This window comes from Bactrocera dorsalis, chromosome 2 (genome assembly GCF_023373825.1).
Source record: "Bactrocera dorsalis isolate Fly_Bdor chromosome 2, ASM2337382v1, whole genome shotgun sequence".
NCBI lineage: Eukaryota > Metazoa > Arthropoda > Insecta > Diptera > Tephritidae > Bactrocera > Bactrocera dorsalis.
Genome location: NC_064304.1, coordinates 45,275,596 through 45,289,611, shown reverse-complemented (window position 1 = coordinate 45,289,611; position 14,016 = coordinate 45,275,596). Strand labels below are relative to the sequence as shown.

The 14,016-nt window shown below is 37.6% G+C and overlaps 2 protein-coding genes across 2 annotated transcripts in view; both read left to right on the top strand.

Annotated features, from left to right (window-relative positions):
• LOC105222913 (tachykinin-like peptides receptor 99D) overlaps positions 1 to 14,016 on the top strand; it is a 453,112-nt gene that overhangs the window by 13,559 nt on the left and 425,537 nt on the right. The window lies entirely within an intron of this gene.
• Positions 1 to 14,016, top strand: part of LOC125776878 (tachykinin-like peptides receptor 99D) — a 37,270-nt gene that overhangs the window by 12,547 nt on the left and 10,707 nt on the right. Inside the window, exon 2 of the mRNA XM_049450617.1 lies at positions 7,914 to 8,581. Within this exon, the coding sequence (XP_049306574.1) occupies positions 8,547 to 8,581 (35 nt within the window). The 5' untranslated portion in view covers positions 7,914 to 8,546. The remainder of the gene's footprint in view (positions 1 to 7,913; positions 8,582 to 14,016) is intronic.

Sequence of the window (14,016 nt, the reverse complement as noted above, 5' to 3'; positions counted from 1 at the left end):
AAAACTAAAAGAGTCAGATATAGGGTTATATATACCAAAGTGATCAGGGTGACGAGTAGAGTTGAAATCCGGATGTCTGTCTGTCCGTCCGTCCGTCTGTCCGTCCGTCCGTGCAAGCTGTAACTTGAGTAAAAATTGAGATATCATGATGAAACTTGGTACACGTATTTCTTGGCTCCATAAGAAGGTTAAGTTCGAAGATGGGCAAAATCGGCTCACTGCCACGCCCACAAAATGGCGGAAACCAAAAATCTATAAAGTGTCATAACTAAGCCATAAATAAAGATATTAAAATGAAATTTGCCACAAAGGATCACATTAGGGAGGAGCATATTTGGAAGTATTTTTTTTGGAAAAGTGGGCGTGTCCCCGCCCCCTATTAAGTTTTTTGTATATATCTCGGAAACTACCATAGCTATGTCAACCAAACTCTACATAATCGTTTCCTTCAGACATTTCCATATACAGTTCAAAAATGGAAGAAATCGGATAATAACCACGCCCACCTCCCATACAAAGGTTATGTTGTAAATCACTAAAAGTGCGTCAACCGACTAACAAAAAATGTCAGAAACACAAAATTTTACGGAAGAAATGACAGAAGGAAGCTGCACCCAGACTTTTTGTAAAAATTGAAAATGGGCGTGGCGTCGCCCACTTATGGACCAAAAAGCATATCTCAGGAACTCCTCGACCGATTTCAATGAAATTCGGTATATAATATTTCCTTAACACCCTGATGACATGTACGAAATATGGGTGAAATCGGTTCACAACCACGCCTTCTTCCAATATAATAAAACTTTACACAAATAGGTAAATTACTAATCTCAATCTCAATGAAGGTTTTTTGCTCTAGCACTAACATAGAACAGCATTCGACTTGACGAAATTAAATTTCATCTTAATGCACCTAAGACCTGCCAATTAGGGGTAAGAGTATTATTTATATTAGATAGACATTTCACAATTGTAAATCTCACGTTTTTGGCACAAAGTTAATATTTATAAATATGCAAGCGTGCTGTGGTAGTAAGCATAAGGCAATTGAACATGAGAAAGAAAATATTATTCCATAAACATTTACATATTCATACTTATTTGCTGGTTAATAAAAATATGTTTGAAATATGCATACTCATGAACGCTCGAATCGCACACTCTCGGTGGAATTGAACAGGCCGCCAACACAAAACATAATACGTAAACAATGCAGTCGCGATAGACTTCTAAATTCTATCACAAAGTATTGAACAAAACAAGTCTTTGCCAATATCAATCGATGAAATAATTTTGCAAAAGTTAAGGAGAGAGGAGTTGCATTGGTGGGATGTAGTCGGTGTAACTAAACAATGATGCGACAAACGCTATTAAACTGCGATCGGTCACCAGAACAATCGTACATGATAAGCATTTATCTAGCAGAACAAGCTGGCACTCATGGAGTGCTTGTAAAAGATGCTTACCAACGGAAGTTGGTTAGACAAGCTCTACATATCGGCGGAAACACTTCGCATCAGACGCAATATGACACCACAATGACAATACCATATATTTATAATTGTTTCAGCTTAGCTTGAATCACCCTTTATAAACATTGAATATTCTAAAAAACACTTTTTCTAGTGTTCGGCTTCACAGAAGCGATAACAATATTCACAGGTGTATTTCTAATAGCATAAAAAAAATAAAAAGAACTCTATTTAGATTTTGATCAATCAGTTTATCTGGCAGCTATGTATATACTATAATCCCTAATATATATGTAATCCTACAACAAATAGTCAGAAATGGTCTTGGTGGTGAGGCCTTGAGCCCATGCGCTTACCCAAAGTTTCCTTCAATAAATTGTTTGTTATATCATTGATTTACAGTACTTAGTCTGTCTTCTTGAAACCAAGGGTCATCCTCAAGAACATGCTTCAAATTAAACACGAAAAAATCATTAACCTAGCTCCAACTTTATTGTCGGTTTCATTTTTGAAGAAATATGGACCTGTGATACCCTCTTCCCATAAAGCACACTAAATAGTGATATTTCAGAATATAACGACATGTCAACGATGGCTTGTCGATTATCCTCACTTAACATACCCTTACAATAAAAAAGAGATTTATCACTGAACAAAATATTCTTGTTAAAATCGAAATCGGTGGTCATCTCGAAAACACTATCTCCAAAAAATGAGCGCCCTATTGAAAACCACACATATAGAAACAAACTCCGCTGTAATTAATAGGGTCTCCGTCGTTCTCTTCCAGGTTTCAAACGTTCAGAAGTATACAGGACTTAAAAAACATGACGAATAGTTTTTTCGGCAAAATCAATTTATTTTACTCAAAATAGTCCCCTTCTGCTTCAATACAGCTTTTTGCATGGTCCAAAAGCATGGCGAACGAGTGTTTTAGCTCGTTGGCCGGTATGGCCGCCAGTATGCCGGTCCAAGCCTTTTGGATGGACTTTACGTTTGCATCCTTTCATAGGAAAATGAATTTTTCCGAAAAGGAAGAAGTCACACGGTGCCATATCAGTTGAATACGAGGGGTGGTTAATGGTTAAAATGTGATTTTAGGTCAAATAATCGTCCTTCGAATGTTGGATTCTGGGCAATTTTTGGTCTTCAATCAATTTGTGTGGGGCAAACCATGCTCGCACCTTTCGTAAGCCCAAATGTTCGTTCGAAATGCGATAAATCGTTGTTTTGGGGGTGTTCAATTCCATTTCTATGAATTTCAATAATGATTTCGGCTGCTATTTGATGAATTCACTCACAGTTTCGATGGAAGTTCCGGTGATCACGGAATTTGTTTGGCTCACATGTTGATCGTCATTTATGTCCTCTCGTCCACTTTGAAAACGTTGAAACCACTCGTGCACTCTGCTATGGGATAGCCAATCATCGCGATAAACTTGTTTCATCAATTGAAACGTGTCGGTAAAAGTTTGGCCAATTTAAAACAAAATTTAATGTTGGCTCTTTGTTCGAAGTTCATTTTCGCACCGATAACACAAACATACTGACACTTAAAACGCAATAACTTCACTTCCAATCTATGAGATGTCATGAAATTCTCACTGGGCAATCGATAAAGATAACAGAGTCGCACCAGTCGACATATAGGTTATTAGGAATTCACATTAAATTAATGTTAATTGTTGGTAAGTAAATGATTACATTTTGGTATCGTTAATTATTAACTAATTGATTTGTGCAGTGAGGCTTGACTACAACGAAAACAATATTTTGATATTTAATATTGCACAGATATACATATATCTAACTGTAATGCTGCTTGATTGCTAAGACGACTACTGATTCATTTCTTCCATTCCCTATAATTAGTTTGTCAACCAGTTTAGCAGGTGCTTAATGCTATTTGAGCCTTTTAACTTTGAGCATCTACTGAAAAATAATTTAAAAAGGCTTAACTGTTTTGCAGCGTAGACTGCACATTAGTCATATTGTCTGTGGTTCTTAGTAAAATAAATCTGCATAATTATTATACTGCTTAATTCTTTCTCCACAACCGCTGATAAATTCTCATAACCAAATTGTAAGAAAATATGTTCAAATAGCAAACGGATAGATTTATAAAAAATCTCTAGCAAAAATATGAAAACCGGCTTTGTTATGTAGACAGACATGTTGGCAATGAAAGGACTTTGATTATAAAAACCATCATAAATATAAAATATATAAAAAATCATTGTTTATTAATTTAAATAGACAAATAATATTATACAAGTACATTATACAACTGACCAATGAAAGAAAATGACCTGAAAGCCATTATTGTCATTGCTTAAGAATTTTTCCCAAACAATAAGTAATAAATTGCTATAATGAGGAACGTTAATATGATCCAAGTTTTTAAGTTCGTTTGTAGACTTTATTTACGCTTGCATTAAAATATGGAAGCGTGCATACTAAAAGTACATCAATACATATTAATTATTGCAAATGAATTCGTATTTCACTCCTTAATAAGCACAATATGACATGACGTATACGCCATGACCTACTCAAGCTCCAAACGCGTCAGTACGACTTGTTATAGCAGCAATGAAAGTATGACGGAACACTTGAGGCATCCTTTCATGATTGAGTTCGCTAAGAATATATCAATTTTCTTCTTCCCTTCTAGTTCTTGTTTCAGTAATTTAAATGAAAAATTAATAGTTTATGAACAGAAATTCCAAACTACTTACATAGGTATGTATATCTAAAAAAAACGACTTAAAATCATTTACTTATTTCGACGGAGTGAGAGATTGAATATATATAATCGGATTAAATTTGAAATTACTCAATTTCCTGAATTCTTTCTCTCGCTTATGTAGAATCACAAAATTTATGACAAATGACGCTATACTATTTATAGTGTGTTTATTTAAGTTGTGTATTAGTAGATTTGCACACAAGTTTGAGGCAAAACAGCTAAACCTTTTTTGTTTACACATTCATATTTTTATTGCCTTTATATTGTACGCACAATAATGTATGTATATGTTTACAAATATGTGTACAAATATAGCGTTCCAAGAGTCTCTATAATTACTTTTATTTACAATTGTATTTTATGCCGACACCAGGAAGTTGCCTCCAATTTCGTTTCGTACAATGTTTACAACGTAATTATTGTTGTGCATATGCACAGCTGTTGAAAAATAATTAGAAACGCTCGCTTTATTGTAGGTGGCTGAGCAGTACAAGGATTAAATGTTTTTGTATACCGTTATTTATATTCTTAAAAGTCTTGTATTGTTTGCATTACTTTATTTACTACTAAATTCGCTGTGGTAATTTTGTAGTTGTGCAGTTGAAGTTCTTTTAATTTTTTTCCAAATACTAAATGCGTTTCGATATAGAAGGTGAATTAAGTGCGACAGCTAATTAGAAACAGTTGTTTAAAGAACTAAAATTCCTTAAGGTGTTAATTTTTGTTAATAATATTATTGATTTCTTATAAGGGTGTGTTTCAAAGTTGTGGTTTAATAATTATTATTTAAGTTTTTAATGAGAAAAGGCTGCAGCTGTACACTTACTATTCGCAGCTATATTTTTGACCTTCGTGAATCTGGAAAGGCCCTTAAGCATATACAGAATTTTAAAACTGTTCCCAATGTTACACGCAAAGAATAATCTTAAAAATTTCAACAGAAATAGACCGCGGAGTTATTACCATCGCCTGAAAAGGCCCCAAAAAGAGTTCGACTAACATTCTACATAAAACTCAAGACGAATATGTTGGCTAAATATACAAGAAAACAATTTCCCGGCGTTTGGTGGAATTTGGATTTCACGTTAGGACAGCACGCAGGAAACTTCTGACTAAAATTCAAAAAAAACAACGCGTAGACTTTTCCAACTCTTATTGATCTTGGACAAAAAATCAATGGCAGTATATGCTTTGGAGCGATGTAGCCAAAATAATCGCATAGATCCTGATGGTCGAAGGTATGTTCGCCGACCAATTTATCACGATTTTGATCCTCGCTATGTTTCACACGTACTGAAGCATAGTGGAGGATCAATCATAGTGTGGGAATTTTTTCGCTGGAATGTTGTAGGTCCGTTCCAGACGATTGATGTAATTTTACAAAAGGAGAAATACGTCGGCATTCTAAAAAATGTCATTATGACAATAACTAAGGAGGAATTTACCTGTTATATGAAAATTCGAATAAAATAACAATCCGTATACTTTGGATTGAGAAAGTTGACACAAAAGTTTAGCTGTCGCACTCAAATCGTTGATTCTACACATTTTTGTTAAAATCTTAAAAAACAAGTTTTTTTTTAATTTAAGTTTAACGCAAGTTTTAATAAAATGAGTGAAAAAGAGAAAAAATAAGTGATTTATTGAAAAATAACATCATTTACTTCTAAATATGTGTCGTTTCTAATTAGCTGTCAACAGCTGTATATATGTATATGGTGTGCAAAGTAATACTAAGGAGCTTGTAGAAATATACATATATGTAAGTGGATAAGGAGACTCGGTTAAAAGTAGAATAATTGACAATATTTAATAAAAAAAAACCAAAGAATTGTGATTAAATGTTGTCATATGCCAGGTTGCATTGGGCAAAAAACCGCCTTGAAATTATAATTAATCTCCGCGAATAAATGATATTTCAAAAATGTATTTTTTAAGTTGGCAGTACTATCCTTAATTACTATGCCAAATATGAGCGTGATCTGAGCAGTTTGTTTACAGCAGCTATTTGCTTCGGCACACCTCAGTAGTGCGTTGCGATTTTTACAATCGATAAAAATATCAAGGATCTCGAATCTGTATTTTTTGTATTTTCGAATTTTGTATTTTTAACCAAATTTCGTGTGCGGAATCGTTGCAAATGTTAAAAAAGACTAACGGGATGTACTTGTATGTATGTAACACCTTTGTTAGTGTAGTTTATATGGATAAACTTCAACTTGTTTAAAGTAATGTACCATTTCTGTGTCTATTCTACAATGTGATTAATTGAAGATTGCATTCTGTTACGATATCATTTTTGCAGTTTGGCGGCGCAGTCATGTCGTAAACAAACTGTATAAGAGTGGTCCCAGGACACTTCCTTGGGGTACACCTATTTTATATTAGCTGTAACGTAATATATGATTGCCCCTGCTTGATTTTAAAATAGCGGTTGTTCAGGTAGGAGTCAACTCAGTTAAATACTGTGGATAGAGAAGTCTTAATTTATGAAATAAGCCATGGTGTCATACTCTATCGATAACTTGGGATATGCTTGTCATTGGCAAAACTAATTTGTTGTTGTGGCCTTATGGTATTGAAAAGGCCTTATTTCCTCCATTATGTCTTAAAGATTTTTAAAATTACAACTTCAAGTAGCTTAGACAAATAGGAAACTAGATTAGACGATATGACGAGGCCTCATGTGTGCTTTTTCCTGATTTTTGTACCATAATAATTTCAGATACGTATCTGAGCTTTAAGCAAGCGTTTATTATCGATGTCAGCTTTGATAATGCTTTTCACGTTGGATATTAGCGCTCACCAAGTCGAAGCCGGGAGCCTTTTTTGTTTATATCTAATTTTTTATATAAAGCAACCAACAATAAATAAACAAGTGAAGTGGAACACAAAAAGACTAAACGTTTTAGTTAGTTTCTCTAAAAAGAACTTCCGTTTTTTGTACGCCGCTTTTAAATGTTTCATTTTCTAAAATATCTTGGGTTAATATATTTACTTTAAAATCAATATTTTTGTCGAGCATAACTTTGAAATACTCCCAATCCGAATGTTTGTTAAAAATATAAGGCGGAATGCCAATTTCTTTTTGATGGCCATTTAGGATAAGATATATTGGCGAGTGTTCTGAATTCAATTGCAATCCATTTTCCATTGTAATGAAGGCCTTGGATATTTGTCGAGTGATGAAAAAGTCGATCAAAACAGGCAATTTTCTCGTGTTGGAAGACCAGTAAGTCGACTTGCCAGTAGATATGAAGTCGCATCCAGTGGCCATAGCTGCTTTAAGGAGCTCTCTCCTCTTCGGCGTCGTAACTCTTGATTACCAGATATTTGAAAATCATTGTATTAGTTTGTGTTTTTAGACCAAGGGGTGGATCAGCATCATGTTTTAATTAATTAGATGTGCTTCACATGCTTTAAAAAGCCAAGCTGTATTAAGACAAGCGCAATAGAGGCGGTGACTTAAAAGATTTGGTAACATCTTGCAAGAGTACACGTGTAGAATCAAAGAAATTAAAGCTAATTAGTTAGTAAAAATTAACAAATTAATGCTAGGAACGTATATAAATTGCAAATTTGATACCTGTCACAAAATATGTATAAAAGATATCTATGTATTGTATGTATGTATAAATAAATTATTCATGTCACGTGCTAAACTTTGCAATCTTTTCATTTTATGCTTTCAGCGCAAAACTTTAACACAACAAGCGTCCAAAGAGCATAAAGGATTTTACATAATACCATAAGCCGCGTACACATTGTAAAAGTGTGAGTGAGTGCGGTGAGGTCAAAGGTGATGCAGACAAAAATAGTTATAAATTCACCAGAAACCAGAAAGGTACAACGCAACAACAACAAATATAAAGCAAAGCAAAGTGTGGTTATGTAAATGTTGTCCAACGAAGGGTCGACAAAACAAAATCTAGAAAGAAAATTCATCATAATACGAGTACACACGCCCACTTAAAAAACATAAAGCCAAACGTTAAAGAAATAAACAGAGATTCACGCATACTTACATATGCGGCAATTTCTACGGCATTGAAATGATCGACTCACACATGTCACCAACGACGGCAGTGAGTGATATTGGGAGCATAGAGCCGTACAAGGTAGACACTTTTAATGAAGTCGAGAGCAGTGGCGGTGGGAACGGTAGAGGCGAGTTGGATGTCATCATCGCTAGTTAAACTAGTCGTGCTGCTTTCGGCGGCTTGGCGGAAAACCTACAAGATAATTATTCCCAACTTATCGGTACGACATCGGCCATTGATTGGTGTAATCAATCACTGCTACTGTATGGCATAAATAACTGTAGTATGAATTTCTATAGTGGAATTAACGACACAATGGTGTAGGTACAAAATATAACCAAATGAGATTATAATTATTTCAGTTTCGAAAATCAAATTAGAATTAACATCCGTTTAATTATTCATGATCTGATTGTAACCAAAAGTTTCATTACTCCAACTCTTATGTTTATAAATGATATTGATGTTCTTATCACACAGGGTATGAAAATATAAGCACCTAAAGGGCTTCCTAATACAAAAAATAGACATTCTTGCACGTAAAAACCAAAATATTCCACGTAGAAGGAAAATAAGTGACTAACCACCTATACAAGCCTAGATTCGTACTTTTTATGAAGGATTATTTTTTTTCTCAATCAGAAAATCTTGTGATTGAGATTCACTCAATACTTCTTTGTTTTGTTTGTAACTGTGTTCGTCTAATCGGCCTAGTATTTATTTTTACTGCATGAAGAGAGTAAGTCAGCTCTACGGCTGTTTAAACTGACATTGAGCAATACTAAATGCTCTTCTATAAGAGTGTACAGCTGCTGGCGTACGTCGATGATATTGACGTCATTGGCCTCAACATCTGCACCGTTAGTTCTGTAATGCCAGCCTCGCAATCCAACGCAAAATAACTATTGCCAAGAAGTGCTACTTCGGACTGAGTAGACAATTAAGAAGTAAAGTCCTCTCTCGACGAACAAAGACCAAATTCTACAAGTGACTTATCCTCACCGTCTGATATGTGGTGCAAAGCAAGGACGATGACAACATCTGATGAGTCGACGTTCCAAGTTTTCGAGAGGCAGCGGCTACGCTGGCTAGGTCATGTCATCCATATGAATGCAAAAACTAGACCTGGCTAGACTTGACATTTCTAAATAGCGCCAAACAGCGAAAAGGAAGAACGACTGGTGCAATGTTGAAAACACGGTTATAACCGCGTAAACGGTGCCTACGCCAATAAAGAGGAAAAAGTCAGCTCTTCGAGAAGTTCCAGAACAATTTTTTACATTATTCAAAACACAAAAAAGCAGCACTAACATTAGACAGCCCTTTACACCAGGTTTTGAATAAATTGGGTTTGATAGTTGTTTGTTGTGTAAGATTTTCAATTCAAAACTAAAGTTTTGAGCTCTGACGATGTTTACGAGCTTTTCTAGAATACCTTTTGAATAAAATGAATGCCAGATATGAGTGCGTTCTATATTGTCAAAACTGAGGTTGAAGTTTACAAAATATCTGTAGGTGTGAATATCCGTTTCCCACTAGCTTATTTGCTTCAGGACAGCCCTTAATGTGAAAATATTATTAAACTTCTTATTATTTGTGCGAAACCCTTCTTGTTGCTTCCTTAATTATTCAATTATTCATCAATATTTATTTTATCGCCTTTAAAATAATCGTACCAGATGCAACACCCTTATACTAAAGATTTTTCCAGTCCTCCGCACTTTTAAGATGGCCTTCAGCTGCTTAGCGAATTTTGTTTTATCTCATCGATCGACTGCGAACGAGTTTTACGGAGCGACATTTTATGTAAGTTAGAGGAACAAGAAAAAATCACATGGAGCCAAATCTGGTAAACACGTTGGTTGATGGCTGGTAATAACTGCATTTATGGCTTTAAATTCACACAGTCACAAACATCGTGTAAATTCCATAAATTGTTCTTTCACAATTCCGGCCGTTACATTCGTAACAATTCCGTAAACGAAATTTGGTAAGACATACCAAATTTGACAATCAATTCTTTGTTCGATATTTTTATCCATTGTAAAAATCGCAACCGACCGAGGTGTGCCGACTTAAGCAGTTGCGGTAAACAAACTGGTCGACAGATCGCGCTCACATTTGGCATAGTAATTAAGGGCAGTCCTACCAACTTAGCAAAATAAATTTTTTTAATATCATTTGCCCGGAGAATTATATTACAATTTACGCGTGCTTTTTTTGTCACAACGTACATATATAAGAAAAACTTATATACATATGTAACATAACATAACAAAACTCCACTACTTAGTATTCCATTACGAAATCGGTTAACAAGTGCATCGAGCCGAAGGGTCTTCGCTTCTACGGACAAGCTTACTGGATAAAATACACTGTTTCAACTTTTTATTTTTTCTGTGGACACGCCCGCTTCCACTCTTGGTCAAAACAAAATTGTTTAATTCGACTGACAGTAGTCGTCTATGATAAAGTACTGCACGCCAGTAGATTTTTCTTCCCACACTAGTGACATGAGTGGCTGCTTTGTTAACCTTTGTATTCGCGGTTACATCAACCAATTTGACAAATACTGTTTCTATGTTAAAGTATGGGATATTTCAGATGCTACACCGCGTATTACACTGTTTGGTACCTTTTTAAATTCGTGGCGAAAGCAAATTGCATATATAAATTGCTGGACGGCCAAAGGTACATAAAAATAGGATGGATCAGCTGCAGGATGAAGCTTATGAAGGAAGTCAAAAAATGTTACAGATGCTTCGACTTCGGCCACTTACAATGGGAATGCAAAGGGCCCGACAGAAAAGGCCAAGGATTATGTATAAGATGTGGGAAACCCGGGCACAAGCTGAAAGACTGCAAAAATTCACCGAGCTGTTGTCTCTGTGTAGAACATAAGCATACTCAAACAGATCACATCCCAGGGTCTCGGTCATGCGAGTCGTATAGAGAAAGAACAAGGACATGAAGATCTTACAGTGCAACATGCACAGAAGCAAAACGGCTGACCACCTCCTGCCTCAGCTCATGCTGGAACTCGGAACAGAGGTAGCAATTGTTAGCGAGCAATACAAAATAGCGCAAGATGGAACATATGGCAAACGGAAGGGAGTAGTTTCAAAAAAACAAACAGCGGGAGAGGAAACGGGTTTGTCTGGATAGAAAACGAAAGCGATACGCTAATAAGTTGCTACCTGACACCGAGCGACCCTATTACAGACTTCCAAGCAAAGCTCGATGGTATAGAGGATGCTGCACGACAAAGAAACCGTCACTTAATCATAGCCGGAGACTTCAACGCCAAGGCCACGGAATGGGGCACACCGACTACAAACTCAAGGGGGCGGAAAATTCTGGACATGGCGGCTAGATTAGGCCTTATCGTCGCAAATAGGGGATCCCAAACTACCTTTAGATGACCAGGATGCAACGGCACAACCCCCGATATCACGCTGGTATCCGAAGGATTCGCAAGCCAGCTGCGCGAGTGGAAAGTCTTGGAAGACTATACTGGTAGCGACCACCAATACATATCCTACCTCATAGGCCCAGATAAAAATCCAGCAACGACGATAAGAAGAGGAACACGTAAATGGAACGCTTCTAAGCTAGACTCAGAAAAGCTTTTCGCAGCCATAGATGAAAACCCACCAAAATATCACGCAAGTAGCACAGCTAGGCTGATCGTCCAAGCAACTCTGAGCACCATCACCGAGGCATGCAAAGTAGCTATGCCTAAAATAAAAGATGGACATCCAAAGAAAGCAGTTTACTGGTGGACGGACGAAATCCGCAACCTTAGACAAGCTTGCCTGCGCAAAAGACGACGATATACAAGAGCTAGAAGAAGAGGAAGAAACGGAATGGAAGAACATAAGGAATATAAAGCTGCGAAAACTGAGCTGAAAGACGCAATAACAAGGACAAAGAAAGATAGATGGGAAGAGCTACGTAACGATATAAACAAAAATCCGTGGGGTCTCGGATACAAGATTGTGATGAAAAGACTCGGAGCAAAACAGCCCAGCCCTGAGTTAAACGCCGCAGCTATGGAGAACATCGTAAACACCCTGTTCCCAACCCATGATCTGGGAAGAGACCCACCAGAACACACACAAGAGAGCTCATGTCCGCCTTTCACATTGGAGGAATTGAACACTGCAGCAAACACTCTAAAGACCAGAAAAGCCCCTGGGCCTGATGGGATACCGGTGGAAGTGCTAAAGCTAATCGCTACGGAACGCCCGCACTTACTGCTATCCATGTATAATGCATGTCTAAACGAGGGCATTTTCCCAGAAATATGGAAGAGGCAGCACCTGACCCTAATAAGCAAAGGCAAAGGAGACCCAGGAACACCATCAGCATACCGACCCCTATGCATGCTAGATACAGCAGGAAAGTTGCTAGAAAGACTGCTAAAACCCCGCATCATATCCGCCATAAACGACGCTGGAGGCCTATCAGAGCGACAACACGGATTCAGACCAGGCAGGTCCACCATCGGAGCTGTGGAAGACGTCGTGCGTAGCGTGGAGGAAGCTCATCGAAAAAATAACTTCTCGAGACCATTAGTCCTCCTCGCAACAATTGACATAAGGAATGCATTCAATAGCGCAAAATGGGCAAATATGATCGACGCGCTAGAAAGCCGCTTCAAAACGCCCCTTTACTTGATGAAAATGATACGAAGCTATCTTAAAGACAGGAAACTACTGTACGACACGAGTGACGGCCTACGAAGTAAGGAAATAACCTCTGGAGCAGCGCAGGGATCTATACTTGGACCAGATTTATGGAACGCCAGCTACGACGGAATTTTAAACGTTGAAATGCCTGACGATTGCTACCTCGTAGGCTATGCAGACGACATCGCCGCCGTCATAACCGCGCGTAATACAGACATGGCCAGGCGCAGACTAACACAAGTTATGCTGCGAACACAGGCATGGTTGGACTCACACGGCCTCAGCCCAGCTGCAGAAAAACAGAACTGATTCTGTTTACTAGGAAACACATCCCGCTGGAGGTAAACATGCAAGTCCATTCAGAAACTATCCAAACGACGAAAACTCTAAAATACCTAGGAATAAGAATGGACAACAAACTGACGTACTGGGCTCAAATCCAACACTCTGCAAAAAAGTCAGCCAACATAACAATGGCGCTATCAAGACTCATGGCAAACATCGGAGGCCCACTTGCAAGCAGAAGGAAATTGCTAATGGACACAACACAGTCAGTACTATTATACGGGAGCGAAATATGGGCCGACACATTAAAGGTAGAACATAGAAGGAAAGTGCTAGCTAAAGTGCAGAGGACAGCAGCCCTAAGAGTCGCCTCGGCGTACCGCACTGTATCCGAACCCGCAGTGCTAGTGATAAGCGGCGTCATCCCCATAGACCTTCTCGCAAAGGAGAGAAGACAACTCTGGCTATGGAAGAAAGACGGGATGGAAATACACATGGCCACAAGACAACAGACGAGGAAGCAAACCTTTGAACTCTGGCAAGATCGGTGGACAAAAGAGAGCAAAGGAAGATGGACGGCCAAACTGATTAAGGAAATAGAGACGTGGCACAGTAGAAAACACGGCGAGGTAAACTACTACATAACACAGATGCTGTCTGGTCACGGGTATTTCCGAAAATACCTGTACAACATGGGAAAAACAGAAAGTCCAGCATGTATTTATGGAGACGAACCGCTAGATGATGCACACTATACCTTTTTCAAGTGCCACCGATGG